This window comes from Cornus florida, unplaced genomic scaffold (genome assembly GCF_030987335.1).
Source record: "Cornus florida cultivar Cherokee Brave unplaced genomic scaffold, ASM3098733v1 CherokeeBrave_3.0.0_Hap2_Chr01, whole genome shotgun sequence".
In the NCBI taxonomy this organism is placed as follows: domain Eukaryota; kingdom Viridiplantae; phylum Streptophyta; class Magnoliopsida; order Cornales; family Cornaceae; genus Cornus; species Cornus florida.
In genome coordinates, this window is record NW_026775571.1 from 20,133,563 (window position 1) to 20,152,564 (window position 19,002).

The window sequence follows — 19,002 nt, forward strand, 5'->3', positions numbered from 1 at the left end:
CCTTGGGAATGCCACAACCAGTTAATCATGCGGTGCAACAACCTAATCTAGGGATGCCAAGGCCAAATGTTGTTCCCCCAATTGGTGAGCAACAACAACAATATGTTCAAATGGCATACCCTCAACAAGGTCAAATGGCATATCATCAACAAGGTCAAATGCCATATCCTCCTCTCAATCCTCTCAATCCTCCAATGGTCCTTAGGGATCGTTACACTCCAAATCAATATAATGCACCCACTTGCATTCAATTGCCAAATTTCCGTGCTCATCATTATGAGATTAAGGCTTCCACCATTAACATGTGCCCCCTTTTCTATGGGTTGAGCAATGAAGAGCCTTATAAACATTTAGATGAGTTTTTAGAAGTCTGCTCCATCGTGAAAATCACGGATGTTCCGGAAGAAGTCCTAAAAATGAAGCTTTTCCCTTTCACTCTTCGGGATAAAGCTAAATATTGGTTCAATAACTTGCGGCCAAATACAATCACCTCTTGGGCACAATTGCAACAAGAGTTCTTAAAAAAGTATTACCCCGCAAGTCGAACTGATGCCATGAGAACTTCCATTCGTGAATTTAAACAACAAAAAGGAGAACCCCTTCATGAAGCATGGGAACGTTTGAATGACTTGCTACGGAAGTGTCCACATCATGACATTCCTAAGTGGCAATTAGTTCAATGTTTCTTTTCAAGTTTATCCGATGCCAATAAGGGCATTGTTGATGCTTCTTGTGGCGGAAGCTACATTGAAAGAAATGAAGATGAAATTTGGCAACTTTTCAAAAAAATGAGTGAAAACTCAATGCATAGATCTTCATCTTCTAGGGGTAGTCACCTAGCACATATGGGAGGAAAGAAAGCTATAAATCAAATAGACTCTTCCATGGAAATTGCCGCTGAGGTCAAAAATCTTACTCAAAGGTTTGATACATTCCTTTTGAATCAAGGTCCGGCAACTCAATCATATCCTCACCATTCCAATGAAATGTGCATGACTTGTTCTAGTTACACTCACCATACTTCAAATTGCCCTCTTGGACAAATTATACCAAGTGAGTCTCAAGAACAAGCAAATGCTGCTTTCATTCATCAAGGGAACAACCCTTATTCCAATACTTACAATCCGGGGTGGAAAAATCATCCAAACTTTGCATGGAGAAATCAAGGAGACGGTGCAAACCCTCTTCAAACTCAAGGTTACCAAGCAAAGTATGTTCCCCCACATCTCCAAAATCAAAATCAGAATTCTCAAGGTTACCGTCCTTCATTTTATCCTCAAAATGTGAATCAATATTCTCATCCACAAGCATGAAATCCTCAGTCCTACTCTCATCCTCAAGCATCAAATTCTCAATCTTACTCTAATCCAAATCAAGCGCCTCCTAAGAGTTCTGCTTTTGAGGACAAAGTCTTGCAAGCTTTAGGTAATCTTCAAAAAGATAATCAACTGTTTCATTCTCACTCTCAATCAATTGCAAAGCTTGAAGCTCAAATTGGGCAATTAGCTAATTCTTTAAATGTGAGAGAGAAATGTAAGTTGCCTAGTCAAACTGAGACCAATCCTAAAGGGCAATTTATGGCGCAAGCAAGTCCTTCATCAGAATTTTCTGGAAATGAGCAAGTTCAAGCAATTACTACCTTGAGGAGTGGTAGGAAAGTGGATAATAAGGTAGAGGTAACTAAGGAGGATAATGAATTGGCACAACCAAGTGGTTGCATCCATCCCATTCCAAACTCTATTCCAATTTCCTTGGATGCTAGTGGTTCTAAAAAGGACATTCCATTATCTTCATCATCATCTCCCCAATTAGAGAAGCCTTATGAGCCAGAAGCTCCATTTCCTCAAGCTTTGAGAGAGACTTCATCATTTGGGAGACAAGAAGGGAAAATTCATGATATGATGGAAGTGTTTAAACAAGTAAAAATCAATCTTCCTCTTCTAGATGCAATTAGGCAAATTCCACCATATGCAAAGTTCTTGAAGGACTTGTGCACACAAAAGAGGAAGAGCAAGGGAAGGGACCTTAAGAAAGTGCTTTTAACAGAACAAGTGAGTTCCATCATTCTTTCTAACACTCCTCCTAAGTTCAAGGATCCGGGTGCTCCGACCATTTCTTGTGTTATTGGAAACCAAGAGGTTCGTAGAGCTCTCCTTGATTTAGGTGCAAGTATCAATCTCATTCCATACTCTATTTACTTGCAGTTAGGGTTAGGGGACTTGAAGCCAACATCGGTAGTAATCCAACTAGCCGATAGATCAATTAAGAAACCAAGGGGAATTGTTGAGGATATTCTAATTAAGGTTGATAAATTTTATTTCCCGGTTGATTTTGTAGTACTAGATACTGAGCCAGTCCCTAATCTCACCAATCAGATTCCAGTCATCCTAGGAAGGCCATTCCTTGCCACTGCCAATGCCACCATTAATTGTAGATCCGGCATTATGGATATCTCATTTGGCAACATGATGGTTAAACTTAATGTATTCAATGCGAGTCAACATCCCACAGATGAAGACGAGTGTTTCCTAGTGGATGTCTTGGATGAAACCATAGAAGAGACTCTTCCCTCTATTCTATCTAAGGACCCTCTTGAGGCGTGCCTTTGTGAAATGTTTGAAAGTTGTGGTTTTGACACAGAAGGATCCATAAGTGAGGTGAATGCTTTAATGGACTCTGTGGCCACTTTGGATTACCCACCTTGGAAAAGCAAGAAAGAACCTCTTCCTTCACTCTCTAGTACTCCACCAGTTCCATCTCTCATCTCTCCTCCTATTCTTGACCTTAAGCCGCTTCCATCAAATCTGAAATATGCCTTCTTAGGCCCAAAAGAGACTCTTCCGGTCATCATTGCTTCCAATCTTGAAAATGACTAAGAGAATGATCTTTTGGAAGTGCTTAAAGCTAACAAAGAAGCCATTGGATGGAGTGTGGCTGACCTAAAAGGCATTGACCCTTCTATTTGTATGCATCGCATACACATGGAAGAGGATGAAAGGCCATTTAGGGATGCTCAAAGGAGATTGAACCCAAATATGAAGGAAGTTGTCATGAAGGAGGTTGTGAAACTTCTAGATGTAGGAATCATTTATCCTATCTCTGATTCCAAATGGGTTAGTCCAACTCAAGTGGTTCCCAAAAAGTCAGGAATCACAGTTGTTGAAAATGGTAAGGGTAATCTCATCTCGAAACGCACCGCCACTTCATGGCGTGTTTGCATAGATTACCGAAAGCTGAATTCTGCCACTAGGAAGGACCATTTTCCATTGCCTTTCATTGACCAAATCTTGGAAAGATTGGCTGGGCAACAATACTATTGCTTCCTAGATGGTTACTCGGGGTACAATCAAGTGGCCTTAGATCCATTGGACCAAGAAAAGACCACATTCACATGTCCTTTTGGTACATTTGCTTATCGACGGATGCCTTTCAGATTGTGCAATGCTCCTGCCACTTTCCAAAGGTGTATGATGTCAATTTTTTCGGACATGGTGGAGAAGTATTTAGAAGTCTTCATGGATGACTTCTCGATTTTTGGGTCCTCATTTGATTCGTGTCTCCAAAATCTCAAAAAAGTGCTTCAAAGATGTCGTGAGACTAATCTTGTGTTAAGTTGGGAATAGAGCCATTTCATGGTTCAAGAAGGAATCGTGCTTAGACATGTCATCTCTAAAAGAGGAATAGAAGTAGATAGAGCGAAAGTTGAGCTAATTTCTGAATTGTCTCCACCTACTACGGTGAGAGAAATTCGCTCCTTTCTAGGACATGCCGGTTTTTATCGCCAATTCATCAAAGACTTTAGCAAAATTCTAGACCCTTGTGTAACCTTCTTGCCAAGGAGACTCCATTTGTCTTTGATGAAGCATGCCTAAATGCTTTTCATCAACTTCGCACTCTTCTATCATCCGCTCCTATCATGCAACCTCCAAATTGGTCCTTACCATTTGAGATTATGTGTGATGCTTCCGACTTCGCAATGGGTGCTGTTTTGGGGCAAAGGGTAGGTAAACCACCATATGCTATATACTATGCGAGTAAGACTTTCTCAGGTGCCCAATTGAACTATTCTACCACCGAGAAAGAGTTACTTGCCGTAGTATATGCCCTTGATAAATTTCGGTCATATCTCTTAGGATCCAAGGTAATTGTGTTTTCCGATCATGCCGCTCTTAGGCATCTTTTAATGAAAAAGGAAACCAAACCTCGCTTGATAAGATAGATTCTACTTCTTCAAGAATTTGACTTTGAAATCAAAGATAAAAAGGGCTCCGAAAATGTCGTTGCCGATCATCTGTTTAGATTAATGGTTGAATCTTCTCCAAATCTTGAAATTCATGAATCATTTCCGGATGAATAACTCTTTCAAATCTCAAATGGGACGTTGCCTTGGTTCGCCGACATTGTTAACTATCTTGCAACCAGCAAACTTCCCATTAATTGGTCAAAACAAGAAAAGGACCGATTCTTTGCTAACATCCGGAAATACTATTGGGAAGATCCCATTCTATTTCGTTATTGCCCGGATCAAATCATCAGGAGATGTGTGCCGGAAAGTGAAGTTCCGAGCGTCCTTGCGTTTTGTCACACACTTGCTTGTGGTGGGCATTTTAGTGGAAAAAAGACCGCTTTGAAGGTTCTTCAAAGTGGGCTCTTCTGGCCCACTATCCACCGAGATGCCTATAACTTTTGTAAGGTGTGTGTTCGGTGTCAAAAGTTGGGATCAATGTCAAAGAGAGACATGATGCCCTTAACTTCAATCTTTGTAGTTGAAATCTTCGATGTATGGGGCATAGACTTTTTGGGACCATTCCCAATGTCTTATGGCTTTCAATACATCCTCGTTGCCATTGATTATGTTTCAAAGTGGGTTGAGGCTTGTGCTACCAAAATGAATGACCATTCCGTGGTAATTGCATTCGTTAAATCAAATATCTTTGCTCGTTTTGGTATGCCAAGAGCTTTGATAAGTGATGGAGGAAAACATTTCTGTAATCAATTCTTGAAGCAACTTTTCTTGAAATACTCCGTCACACATAAGTGGCCACTCCCTACCATCCCCAAACAAGTGGGCAAGTCGAGGTGTCAAATAGGGAAATCAAGCATATTCTTGAGAAAACTGTCAATCCGACCCGAAAAGATTGGTCAAGAAAATTGAACGATGCTTTGTGGGCTTACCGGACAGCTTACAAGACTCCAATAGGCATATCTCCATATAGACTTGTTTATGGGAAGCCTTGTCATCTTCCGGTTGAGCTAGAACACAAAGCACTTTGGGCAATAAAAAGGCTCAACTTTGATCTTGATAAGGCTGGAAAGGACCGTTTACTCCAACTCAATGAGCTAGAGGAATTGAGAAATGATGCCTATGATAGTTCAAAAAATTACAAGGCAAGGACAAAAGCATTTCATGATAAACATATTGTGAAAAAGTCCTTTGAAGCCGGTCAAAAGGCTTGGTTATTCAACTCTAGGCTCAAATTTTTCCCTGGAAAGCTTCGAACCAAATGGGAAGGCCCTTATCAAATTATCTCCGTCTCACCTCATGGGGCTGTTGAACTTAAAAATCTAAAAGATGAAGGGACCTTCAAAGTTAATGGTCAAAGGCTTAAACCATACATTGATGGACAAAATTTTCAAAGAAATGTGGAATCTGCCCTCTTGGTAGATCCTATTTACTTTGAAGATTGAGAACATCTCACGTCTTTCTAGCGACGTTAAACACTAGTTGTATCGAGTTTCTCTTTCGTTGCATTTTAATTTCTATTTTATTATTATTTTATTTTTATTTTTCCTTTTGTACATTTATGCATTTTTTAATTTAAAAAAAATTAAAAAAAAAAATTGTAAATGAGTAATGTAGGTTGGTGTTTGATTTTATTTCTATTTTATTATTATTTTTATTATTTTTGTATATATTTCATGTTAGTTTTGATTTATTCAAAAATATAAATTTTTTTTTTAAAACAAGTATTAATTAGTATAGGTTGATAAGTGATTTTATTTCAATTTTATTTATTATTATTTTTATTTTATTTTTTATCTATTTTTCATTTTAGTGTATATATTCTTTTTAGCTTTATTTTGTTTTATTTTTTTGTTTATTTTATTTATTTTTATTTTTTAAGAAAAAAAAAAAAAAAAAAAAAAAAAAAAAACTGGGAGATCAATCCCATTCTTGAAATTAAAAAAAAAAAAACATATCACAAAAATTTCAAAAATATTTGTTCCCGTTATGCCCTTCTGCTTAGTTATGCATGTTTTCATCTTTTACAAAGGGTTTGATATCATATCTCTTTACATCTTATTCTATATTGTTTTAGAATGTATGCTTTACTTATCCCATTTGATATTTGATGTGAGTTGCTAGTGTGGCTTTTCTAGTAGGTTTTTGCATCTAAGTTTGGGGGAGACCTCTTTCGTCATGGATCATTGCCGGGCGTCATTAACTTTTGCCATCACGGTATACTCTTTCCATTTCTTTCATTGTTCTCATTGCACATTGAGGACAATGTGCAGTTTAAGTTTGGGGGTAAAGTAGCCTTGTTATATTCTACTTTAAGTTGAGTTTTAAATGCATGATTGAGATTTGAGATATATTTGGCAATGATTTTGAACTTTTGAAGCATAGTGCCTTTAAAAAACATGTTGTTAGAGTCTAATACTTCTTGTATGCTCTAGGATGCCATTTAGGGGTAAATTTTAATTTTTGACATCATGTTTGCTTTTGTGGTACACATCATCTTGTTGGTTGAAAATGCTTTGAGAGTTGATTCTAGAATTCTACATTTGCACTTGCGCACACTAGCATTCAATTTGTGGGGTACATGCTTAGTTGATTATTGTTTTGGTTTGTTCCAATTGAGCTAGTATGCTTTGAAAGCTTTCATTCTTGATAAAATGACCTTGCAAAGGAAAGAAAGAAATAAATTAAAAAAAAAAAAAAAAAAAAAACTGCATTCTTTCAACATGTCAACTGATTAAAAAGGAAGACAAGGGAAGAATGTAAGATGTATGATTAGTTTGAGTTCGTAGCCTAGCCATTCCGAGTCATTACGCCTTTAGGAGTGTCTTTACACTTAACGTCCTAAGACCATCTGGTTTGGGAGTCGTTGGCTCAACGCTTGTTACATGGGGTGATTAGAGAGCTTAATGAACTTGGACATTGCACATAGTTATACATAAAAAAAAAAATAAATAAATAAAAAATAAAAATAAAAATTTTAAAAAAAATTAAATCAATAAAAAGATGTTTGATTGAATAATAAGGTTCATTCAATTTCTTGATGTCTGGTACTATATCTGTATGCTAGTTTGAGGGTAAGGCTATGCCATTACTTTGATTTGCTAAGATAGCAACACATTTTGATGCCGGTTCACTAAAAAAGGATGATAGAATTGATTCAATTTGCATGATTAACTTGCTTGATGTGTGGAGGACCATTGTTGCTTACATGATGTTGAAATATTGAGAATAGCTTAGAAATGGTAGAAATTTGCATACTTGAAGTAGTCTACTTTAAACACTTATTTGATATATGTCATTGCTTTTCAAGTAAGAAAGAGCTGTTGATGTTTGTGGGTATCATTTCTGCAAACCCTCACGAGACTTCACTCGTCCACTAGGGGTAACCTAGGGGTTTAAAAGACTTGTTGCATATGCTAAATGCAACCGTGATCCCTACGAAAGTGGTGTTATCTTTATTTGCTTTATTAGTTCATAATTGTATATATGTTTGTTTCATTTCCATGCTGTAGTTTATTGCTAGGGACTAGCAATATCTATGTTTAGGGGCGTGATAAGTGCTTAAATATTGCACATTTCAGCACCTAAGCTAAGGTATTTCAGTCTTTGCATCTATCTTAATTTTATATTTTAGTCCTAATTTATGTTTATGTGTATTTCAAGGCAATAAAGTTAAAATGAGCAAAGAACGGTCCAATTAAGCCTTTTTGGAGTTAAGCAAAGATTTTCAGACAATGGCACAAAGCGGTCAATTTCGGGCCTTTGATGATGTTCCCAAAGATGGAGAAGCAAACCAAATAGCCCGGGGCAAAAATGGAGCTGAATAAGGCTTAAAGGAATTTGTCAACTCTGGGGGGATCGATCCCCAGGGTGGGGGATCGATCCCCCAGGACTTAGCAACATTACAGTTTTTATTTAATTTTTGGGCTCATTTTGGGAACTGTTGGGCTTTAATGAGATTGTTACTTAAGGCCCAGTGAGCCATTAGATTAGGGTTAGTTTTATTTTTTATTTAGGTAAAGATTATTAGAGAAAGGAATTAAGTTTTATTTTATTATTTTTCTGTATCGTAGTATCGTATTTTCTCTCTGGAAAAACACGCGAAAAAAGAGAAAAAGCAAGAACAGGTTAGGGTTTGGAAGAAAAAGTTCAGAGAAGATGAAACAGATGATGGGGATTGTCCTGTCTTCGACTCCATCAACCATGAGTGGCTGATTCTTCTACTTAGGGTTGGATAAACCCTAAGCATGTAACCTATTCTCTCTCTCTTTTCATACTTTTTGGGGATTAATTTATGTAATTAGTGTATAGTCTTGAATATTATGAATTAAATTCTTCCAATTGATTATCTGTATTAATCTCATATTGTCTTATGTGTGGTTGATTGATAAACAAATTTTACACATGAATTCTTTGTTAATTGATTCTTGTGATGGCTATGCATGGTATTGCTTAGTTGTAATTGTGTTTCAAATTGATGAAAAATGCTTTCATTTGATGGATGGTACTACATGTTTAGGTTAATTTGTTGTTTAATTAGTTTTAAATTCATGTTTAATTAGTTTAATTTAAGTTTAATTAATTTAATTGCAATTCAATTATTAGGTAAGTAGACCATCCATACTTATGTTTGAATTCCATACTTTTTGTCATAATTGCATTATCTTCTAGATTAATGTGTGTTAAATTTGAAACTTGGATTGATAAATCATGCTTTGAATGGGTGAATTGCACTACACTTAGTTTAATTGTCATTAAGTAGTTGATTCATGCTTGAAATTGATGGTTTACACTTTTCATTGCACTTGTTAGCCACATATAGATTACATAGTATTATTTCCCCAATTAGTTGAAAGTGAGTGAGTTAGGGAATGTGCTTAGTGGTGAATCCTACACCCTAAGTCTCTTTCCAATCTCTTAAACTCTATTTCTTTATTGCAATCATTTAGTTTAAAATTAGTTTTAATCACAAACAAAACCCTTTTGGCAATCACAGAAGCACTAAAGTATAATTCAATTCTGGAAAACCTATAATTGTTTAGATCTCTTGGGACGATCCCTGCTCACTTCATACTCCATAGTATAAGTGTTTAGTGGTTTTATAAATTTTAAAATATGGTGCCCACTTGACATTATTTCTAAACCTAAAGTGTTGTGCATTATTTTGTGCACACGCTCGGTCGCACCAAGCCATGGATTTAATTGTGTTTGAAAGTCGTTTCTATATCAAAATCCTGGACATTGACTTGTTGTATATTCATTTGGTTTTGTTTTGAGCATTGAATAATATAGTTGCTATGTTTATACTCATGAGAATATGTTTTCTTTATTGAATATATTGTTGCCTGGTGTAATGATTTGCACATTTCGTATTTAACATCATTCATGCATAGCGTGTAACGAATCGCACACTGAAGATTCGACATTCATAACATCATATTAGTTGTGGACTTAGAGTATGTATTGTATAGGTTTCCAAATTTGGTTGTGCTTGGTAGATTGTTGATTATCTTGCATATTCCTGTTGATATATGCGTTGTTGCACAATTTGTTGATGTCGTTGTTTGGCTATGGCTAGGACGTGGTTCTAGTACGGGGGATAGTCCTTCTATATAGTCTAGTGCGCACATAGGGAGGTTACCCATGGGCTAGTAACCCTAAAGTAACTATGTTGTTGGTCTGATCCGGCGTGACATCCAAGTATCCACTTTGTTTGATTTCGCATTTGATTTTCAAGATGATAACTAAATGAATTTGTAACTTGTTGTTTCTTATTTGTCATTCCATTTTAAATTATATGATGTTAACTTTGCGAAATTGTGCTTTATGCATTGTATTAGAAGTTCCAATGTTGATTAAATTGCATTGATATTGAAAATTGTGTTTTGACGTTCTAACAAAGCTTAGGATTGATCCTATTGATTCATTTAGAACTTAGACGTTAGATGGCATAAACCACCACTGTTATTTTGTGCTTTAGATTCTAAGTTGATGGCTTTGAGAACTTATACCTTGTTGTATTGTATAACATGCTCTTTTGTTGTTGAATTGCATGGATAATGTGATTCTTGTTAACTTGTATTCAAATATGCTTTTTTCATGTTGTATGGATTCCTCTAGACTTTGTTCAATTACATTGATAATGTGATCCGTGGTAACTATAAACTCGTTGTATTAATCGGATAACTCCAACTTTGATTTGTTTCATTTATGTATTTATATCATGATTCTTGTTGCTTTGTATAACATGTTTCTATGCTGTTGAAATGCATGGATGAAGTGATTTATGCTAGAAACACTCTAAGGTAGCTTAGGATGCTCCCTGAGTCTCATTTCAATATAAACGTAAGGTAGCATTAACCCCTTTAACATGTTTCACCTTAAGGTGATAAATTTGCAAAATACTAGGTCGATGCATGCTCATCTCCTACGAGTAGCTTTATGTTACTCACCCCTACGATACTGGGGCATATTTCAGGTACAAAGAATTGGTTCATGACGCCTAGCATTCCTTGGATGTTGTGTAGCTTTCAAGTTTCCATTTCATGCGAATGTTAGCATGATATGTCATTTTGTAGACTTATATATCAACATATGTATATTTGATTCTATGTATGTAATGTGTACTTAAGTATACTCTTTTCAATGTATTTGATATGTATGAGATGAGGCCGGAGGCTAATGACCATTATATTGTATTCTATGTACTTTTTAACTTCATGAAATATTGTGAAAATCTTGAAAAATCGTAAGTCAATGCTTCACCATGGTTGCATCGGGTGTGGGAATTCCATTTTCATTCTTTCATAGGGTCTCATTAATCTCGTATGAAGTTTGGCCAAGGGCCAAACGGTCAATTGACTCCATTTTGTATTTTTGGATTCCATGTTTTCCATTCCAAGTCCATTTTTGCCTTTTTGCCCGTTGGGGGGTCGGATTTTGCATCGGCTATGTTTTTATGCCATGGATCATTGTAGCACATCAAAATAGGTAAGTTACGTTTGTGTGCATAGTCGTTTCTGGGCAAAACCTCATTGTTTGTGTTTTGAGCCTCTTACGATTTCATTTTGTGTTTTTGTTGCATATTATGATCTAGGGGCATTCTAGACTTTTTAATTCAATTTTATTTCCTTCTTTCAATATGGTTGAATAGAAAACGTGATTTTAGTGGGGGTTTCTTTTTCGTGTTTTTCCGGAAAATGTCGTCTTGGTGCCAGAAATCGATCGCAAAGTTCAGCTTTCTGTTTTTTTTAGCTGCTTTTTAGACCTCCACGACCAGATTTCATGGAGGGGCATTTTGGGCATTTTACATTGCATTTTTTTTTTAATTCTCCTTAAGTCACGTAGAAAACTCAATTTTGAGGGGGGTTTCTTTTTTGTGTTTTTCCAGAAAAATTCATCTACTAGCCCGTTTTTACTCTCTGTTCTGGCTGTTTCTAGAAAAAAATGCTTGTAGTAGCTTTTTGGGTCCATCTTGACCTAGGCTGTTCAAGGGGCATTTTAGAGACCTTACATCGTATTTTTTTGGTTTCTTCTGCATAGTCAGGTAGAAAACGTGATTTTAAGGGGGTTTTTTCTTCGTATTTTTCCAGAAAAACTCGTTTAAGGGTCTATTTTTAGCCTCGGTTCTGGAAAAAAAAATTAATTGGTGCTTACTGTTAAAACACTATTTCTACGCAGATTTCTTACCCGGAAAATAAGTCTAATTTTTTTGAAGCTTTGAGGCTTCATATCTTCTTCGTCCCGACTCCAAATCAATTGATTTTTGAATCTAAGTTTATTAATTTTTGCTTGTCTATCCAACGGTATTCACGGTTGCATCTAATTATATCTAAAAAGACTATTTTACCTGTTGTAAAGTACCCTTGTTGCATTGATTTTAAACTCAAAGGTTGGTTTTTTTGAAACTTTGACGTTTCATATCTTCTTCATCTGGACTCCGAATCAAGTGATTCTTGAGTCTAGATTCATTAATTTTTCCTAGTTTATCTATTGGTATGCTCAGTTGCATCCAATTTTATCTAAAAAGACCATTTTACCCCTTGTCAATTACCCTTGCTGCACTGTTTTGAAACCCGAAAGTTGGTTTTTATGAAACTTTGGAGTTTCATATCTTCTTCATCCGGACTCTGAATCAAGTGATTCTTGAGTCTAGATTTGTTAATTTTTCGCTTTCTTTCCAGCGGTATGCTCGGTGGCACCCGAATCCACATTTTTCAAAAATAACTATTTTGCCCCTGTGGGCTTATTTGTCATATTTTTGACCTTTTGCTTCCGCATCAGTTCTCATTGAGTTCCACGACCTCATGGAAGGTCACTTTGACTTCTTAGAGTCTTGTTTTCTGTTTTTGCTTCCGCATTTCGGATCTGTTATCGGATCATCCTTACGGTTCATTACAGGACACGCTGGCCTAAAAAACCGGGGTCGTCACAGGATGTGTCTCGAGAATAATTTACATTTTAGGGACGTCAGTTCATGTAAAATGGCGATTTTGCCCCTAAGAGCTTATTTGTCATATTTTCGATCTTTTGCTTCCGCATCAGTTCTCATTGAGTTCCACGACCTCATGGAAGGTCACTTTGACTTCTTAGAGTCGTGTTTTCTGTTTTCGCTTTCGCATTTCGGATCCGTTATCAAATCATCCTTTCGGTTCATCACTGACGCACTGGCCTAAAAACCAGGGCCGTCACATAGATGATGGTATCAGAGATGGCAAAATCGTAGAGGCAAGAGAAGAAGCTTCATCTTCTGGTGTTCGTTGTTTTATCCCCGAAGAAGCTAAAAAAGAAAGAGGAGGAAGTCTCTGCAATCCTCCCTACTGGGAAAGTCGCGCCAACTCCAAAACCTCAATTTTTCACCACCTCGAGGGAAAATGCAGAAAAAGGCAACTTGATAGGCGGAATCGAGTTTTTACCCCAATAGGTTGCACCTACACTAAAGCTCTAGCCTCTCTGAAAGATTTGCTTCCACCCATTCCTGCAAGACCCATTCCTAATCCCCCTCCAAAAGGTCATGATCCCTTTCAGAAGTGCGACTGTTACTCATGGGTGCCGGGTCATTCTACCGAGAACTGTTTTTCTCTCAAGCATAAAATTCAAGATCTCATAGAAACAGGTATGCTTAACTTGGTGAAGACCGGAGAGCCCAATACTTTGAATAATCCATTACCAAATCATTCCACCAATATGGTTTCCAAGGAGGATATAGATATGATTAGCCTGAATGACTTAGATTTCAATCCCACCATATTCATTGGAAGGCTTGGAGAGGTAGTATGTGTCAAAGCCACTAGAGCTCGAGACACTGGTATCCACGTGGTGGACATAGAAGCAAAAATCAGGCTTTTATTAATTTTGGCTACAAGACTATTGCTTGCTGCACCCACATTTGGCCGTTCTAAAAAGGCCACATTGCTTGCTCCCAAAGCATTTTCTCTACCTGTCCTAGAATCCGTCACAATTGTAATCCCAAGACAATTGCCTATCAAAGACACCCGCCAAGTACCGTGGAATTATGATGTCGAGATAATAACGGAATCCGGCAAAAAAATTGCTTTAGAAGATCAAGTTGTTACTGAGATTGGAGGGTTTACAAGATCGGGGTAGGTACTGCACACCTGCGGAGCTTGAACAACAAAAAAAAGGAAATAATAAGGTGGATGACTAAGTTAAGCAACCTATTACTCAACAACAGACTGCTAAATTTCTCAGAATCCTAAAGAGGAGCGAGGACAATGTAGTGGAACACCTTAGTAAGATATCGAGTTAAATCTCCTTATTGCAACTTCTCCTTACTTCAGAAACACACAGAGAGGCTCTGTTGAAAGTGCTTCATAAAGCCCATGTTCCAAGCAGTGTCACAATCAAGTAGGTAGAAGAAATAGTAGGCCATGTGTTAGCCTACAATGCCATAACTTTCACTGATGAAGAGCTACCTCCTGAAGGAACCCAACATACCCAAGCTTTCCATATCACTGTAGAATTCAACAATCTATTAGTAGGAAGGGTAGTCATCAACAATGGGTCTGCTCTCAATATATGTCCACTCGCTACTCTTAAGTGGATGGAGATGGAAAAACATGTTCGCCCTATCAATACAGTGTTAAGAGCATTCGATGGAGCCCGACGGGAGTCACTGGGCCAAATTGATCTTTCAATTATGATGGGCCAACAACATTTGATGTCCGGTTTCAGGTGGTTAACATTCCAACTTCTTACAACCTCCTGTTAGGTAAACCATGGATCCACAATGTAGGGGCAATCCCCTCGAGTTTGCACCAAAAAATTAAGTTCATTATTGACAATCAGTTGATTACTGTTCATGCTGAGGATAATTTGGCTGTTCATTCTTCACCAAGTTTTGCTATAAACTCTAAAATCAAGACAGAGCCATCTTCTTGTCAAACCTTCGAGGTAGACATGACCTCTATTGATTTGATAAAGGCTAATGCACCATCTGGTTACCAGATATCCCGAATTGCCACAATTACTCACATACCTTAAGGAAGCTATCTACTGCAACCACAATTCTCCAAAAGTGCCCGCATGATGGCCCAATACTTCAAAAAGTGCGGATACAAGCTCGGGCAAGGACTAGGAGCACATTCTCAAGGCGACCCTCACCTCATCAGAATCAAGCCAAATCAACATCATCATGGGCTAGGGTATCACCCAACGAAGGAGGATTGTCAGGGAAGGAAAGGGAAAAATGCATCATCTGACAGGACATTCAGGCAGCACTTTGAATCAAGACCCTCGAGGATGAGGGGACCCATTGTTTGGGACACCATTGCATTGAAGAAGAAGCCTCCTGTCAAACCACCTCAGCTACATGCTAATCCTATTGAACCAATCACTCTAATAGGAGGGGGAAACAAGTTTAAGGACATTTCCAAGGAGATGCCAAACACGGATTGGATAGAGGCATTCACCAATTTGAATATCAGAGATCTTTTTGAGCCAGACAACCACATAGCCATGCTTCATTCCACTCCACTACAGCCACCCACTTCCACCACCAAGCCAAGCAAATGGGAAGCAGTCCCACTCTTCACACCGAAGAAGTTTCGGTAAAGGGGAAAGCCTTGTGACTTTCTCCAGAGCATCTTATTTTAGTATTATGTTACAAAGTTTGAGTTACTAGTTCCTGCTGTAATGAGTTTTTAAAGTTTCTATTTTAACAATGAGCTTCGTATAGCTCCAAAATTTTAAATAAAATGTAACTCATATCTTATTATAAATAAAAAGCAACTTCTATTTCTCTAAATCAACATCTTTATTTTTTTCATATTGTCAGGATGCCATATATGGAATGCTGTGATCTCATGGATGTTTCTGTCTTCGATTCTGATACCTATGACTTTGACATTAAGCACAATCTAGACCAAATAAGTTTTGATCAAGATGACTTTGATGATGCACCGCAAGAATTAATAGATATGATTAAATACCAAGACAAATCCAACTCTCCAAACATTGAAGACACTAAAACCATTGATGTAGGAACTACAGAATTTCTGAAGCAACTCAAAATTGGCAAGATCTTAACTAAGAAACAACGTGATGAGATGATCCAATTTTTGATTACATACACGATGTTTTTGCATGGTCATACCAGGATATGCCACGGCTTAACACCAACATTGTAGTACATAAACTACCACTTAAGCCTGATGTAAAGCTAGTTAAGCGGAAACTACAAAGGCTTAAGCCCGAGTGGAGTCTTAAAATCAAGGAAGAGGTCACAAAATAATTCGAAGCCGGTTTCTTAGTAGTATCTAATTATCTGGAATGGTTAGCTAATGTAGTCTCGGTACCTAAAAAAGTTGGAAAAGTTTGAATGTGCCTTGATTATCACGATTTGAATAAAGCCAGTCCGAAAGATGATTTTCCACTTCCCCACATTCATGTACTGGTAGATAACACAGCAAAGCATTGCATGTTCTCCTTTATGGATGGGTTTTTGGGATACAATCAAATTAAGCTCGTCGAAGAAGACCGTGAGAAAACTACATTCATCATACCATGGGGCACTTTTTGTTATCGGGTCATGCCATTTGGCCTCAAAAATGTTGGGGTAACGTATCGAAGGGCTATGAAAACCCTTTTCCACGATATGATGCATAAGGAAATTGAGGTATATGTGGATGATATGATTGCTAAATCTGTTTACGAAGAAGACCACCTCATTAATCTGGGAAAATTGTTCAGACGACTTTGTAAGTATCAATTAAAGCTCAATCCAGCAAAATGCATCTTTAGGGTATCCTCAGGCAAACTTTTAGGTTTTATAGTCAGCTATAGAGGCATTGAAATTGACCCTTCCAAAATTAAGGCAATTCTTGATATGCCACCCCCTAAGACTTAAAAGGAGGTTCGATTTTTTCTGGGAAAACTGAACTTTATAAGTCGTTTCATAGCTCTACTCACGAATATTTGTCAGCCAATATTATGCCTTCTCAGAAAGAACCAACCTATATCTTGGGATGATGTTTGTCAAGAGGCCTTTGATAAGATAAAGGCTTATCTAATTAATCCTCCAATTTTGGTACCTCCAGAACCAGGTAGACCACTATTACTCTATCTCTCAGTGCTTGATGCTTCAATGGGTTGTGTCTTAGGAAAACATGATAAGGCTAGGCGTAAAGAACAAGCAATATATTACCTCAGTAAGAAATTCACAGATTATGAATCTCGCTATTCTCCCTTGGAAAGAACTTATTATGCCTTAACATGGATGGCTCATAGGCTTCGCCATTACATGCTTTCTACTACAATATTTCTTATAGCAAGGATGAATCCTTTGAAGTACATCTTTGAAAAACCTTTATTGATGGGATGTATCTCAAGGTAGCAGATGTTGTTTGCAGAATTTGATATTGTATATGTCACACAGAAATCAGTTAAAGCTGGGGCAATTGCAGAGTATTTGGCTGAGAATCCTACAGATGACTATTGACTAATGGAAACTTATTTCCCAAACGAAGCTATCCTAGTGGCCATAGAGGAAAAAGAGATTGAGCAAGAAGTCAAGTGGAAGATGTATTTTGATGGGGCTGAAATGAAAAAGGGGTTGGGATTAGAGTAGTCATAGTTTCTAATGTCAGCTTGATGCATTATCCGATAGCCACCAAATTGAAGTTCGACTGTACAAATAATATGGCAGAACATGAAGCTTGCATAATAGGCCTTCAGGCAGCATTGGATATGGATATCGAAAAACTTATTGTATTCGGTGATTCGGAGCTCATAATTAATAAAATTACTAGTGAATGGCAAGTCAAGGACTCAAAATTGTTTCCATATAATAAGTATTTGATTGGACTATGCAGGCAATTCAAATATATCGAGTTTCACCACGTTTCTCGTACTCTCAATCATTTCGCTGATGTATTGGCTACACTCTTATCAATGATAACAATCTTTGATAAGGAAGATCTTCCTCACATTGAAATTGGAGTCAGTTACCGACCGGCCCATTGCATGGCATTGTAGGAAGAACTAGATGGCGAACCATGGTATCACGATATAAAACAATTGTTGGAAAAACAATTGTTGGAGAAACAAGTTTATCCTAAGGGAATCACGACCGAGAATAAGAAGACCATTCACAAAATGGCCTTACAGTATTTTGTTAGTGGATATACGCTCTATAAGAAAACACCAGAAGGCCTTCTTCGATGTATAGACGCCGGAGAAGCAAAAGAGATCATGTCTAAAGTTCACGAAGGAGTTTGTGGTCCACACATGAATGGACATTTGCTTGCTAGAAAAATCCTCTGCACGGGATATTACTGGCTTTCCATGGAAAAAGGACTGTTATGATTTCGTTAGGTGTTGTCATAAATGCCAAATACACGCATACTAAGTTCATGCACCGCCTAATGAACTTCATTGTATGGTATCACCGTGGCCGTTTTCCATGTGAGGGATGGATGTCATCGGCCCTGTCACTCCAAAAACATCAAATGGACACCGTTTCATCTTTGTGGTGATAGACTATTTTACCAAGTGGGTCGAGGCTGCATCTTACACCAGAATCTCAAGAAAGACAATAGAACATTTCTTAACGCATAATGTGATATGTCGATATGGGCTCCCCGAGGCAATTATCTTAGACAATGCTAAAAATCTCAAGAATGATCTTATTGAATCTGTGTTCAATCAATTCAAAATCACCAAACATCACTTAGTCATATATCGCCCACAGATGAATGGAGCAGTGAAAGTAGCCAATAAGAACATCAAACAAATCTTAAGGAAAATGACTGACACACACCAGGATTGGCATAAGAAACTGCCATTTGCAATTATGGCTTACCGCACCTCAGTTTGCACGTCAACTAGGGTAACTCCTTATTACCTCATATATGGAATGGAGGTGGTATTGCCAATAGAAGTATAAATACCTTCCCTGCATATCTTAATGGAGGCAGAGTTAAAAGAAGTAGATTGGGTCCAAGCTCGATATGACCAACTATGTTTGATAGATGAGAAGCGACTTAGAGTAATTTTTTATAGTCAATGTTATCAACGTTGCATTGCTAAATCCTACAGTAAGAAGGTTAGACCTTGTCATTTCAAATGGGGTAACCTCGTTCTCAAGAAAATCCTCGCGTGTCAAAATGAAACAAAAGCTAAGTTCGCCCCTAACTATGAGGCGCCCTTTGTGGTCAAGAAAGTTCTATTTAGAGGTGCTCTCATCCTAACCGAGATAGACGGGGAAAAGTTCCCTCAACCTCTTAATTTTGATTCAGTCA

General features: G+C 37.5%; 1 protein-coding gene and 1 non-coding gene across 2 annotated transcripts; one reads left to right on the forward strand and one right to left on the reverse strand.

Moving 5' to 3' along the window:
* Window positions 1-551: 551 nt before the first annotated feature.
* LOC132283361 (small nucleolar RNA R71) lies at window positions 552-658 on the reverse strand. Its single transcript, XR_009472016.1, has one exon. It is a non-coding gene; the product is annotated as a small nucleolar RNA R71 (small nucleolar RNA).
* Window positions 659-18,173: 17,515 nt separating this feature from the next.
* On the forward strand, window positions 18,174-18,647 carry LOC132269815 (uncharacterized). The gene has a single exon (XM_059771054.1). It carries the CDS (start codon window positions 18,174-18,176, stop codon window positions 18,645-18,647), a length of 474 nt encoding a protein of 157 aa, XP_059627037.1.
* Window positions 18,648-19,002: the final 355 nt, after the last annotated feature.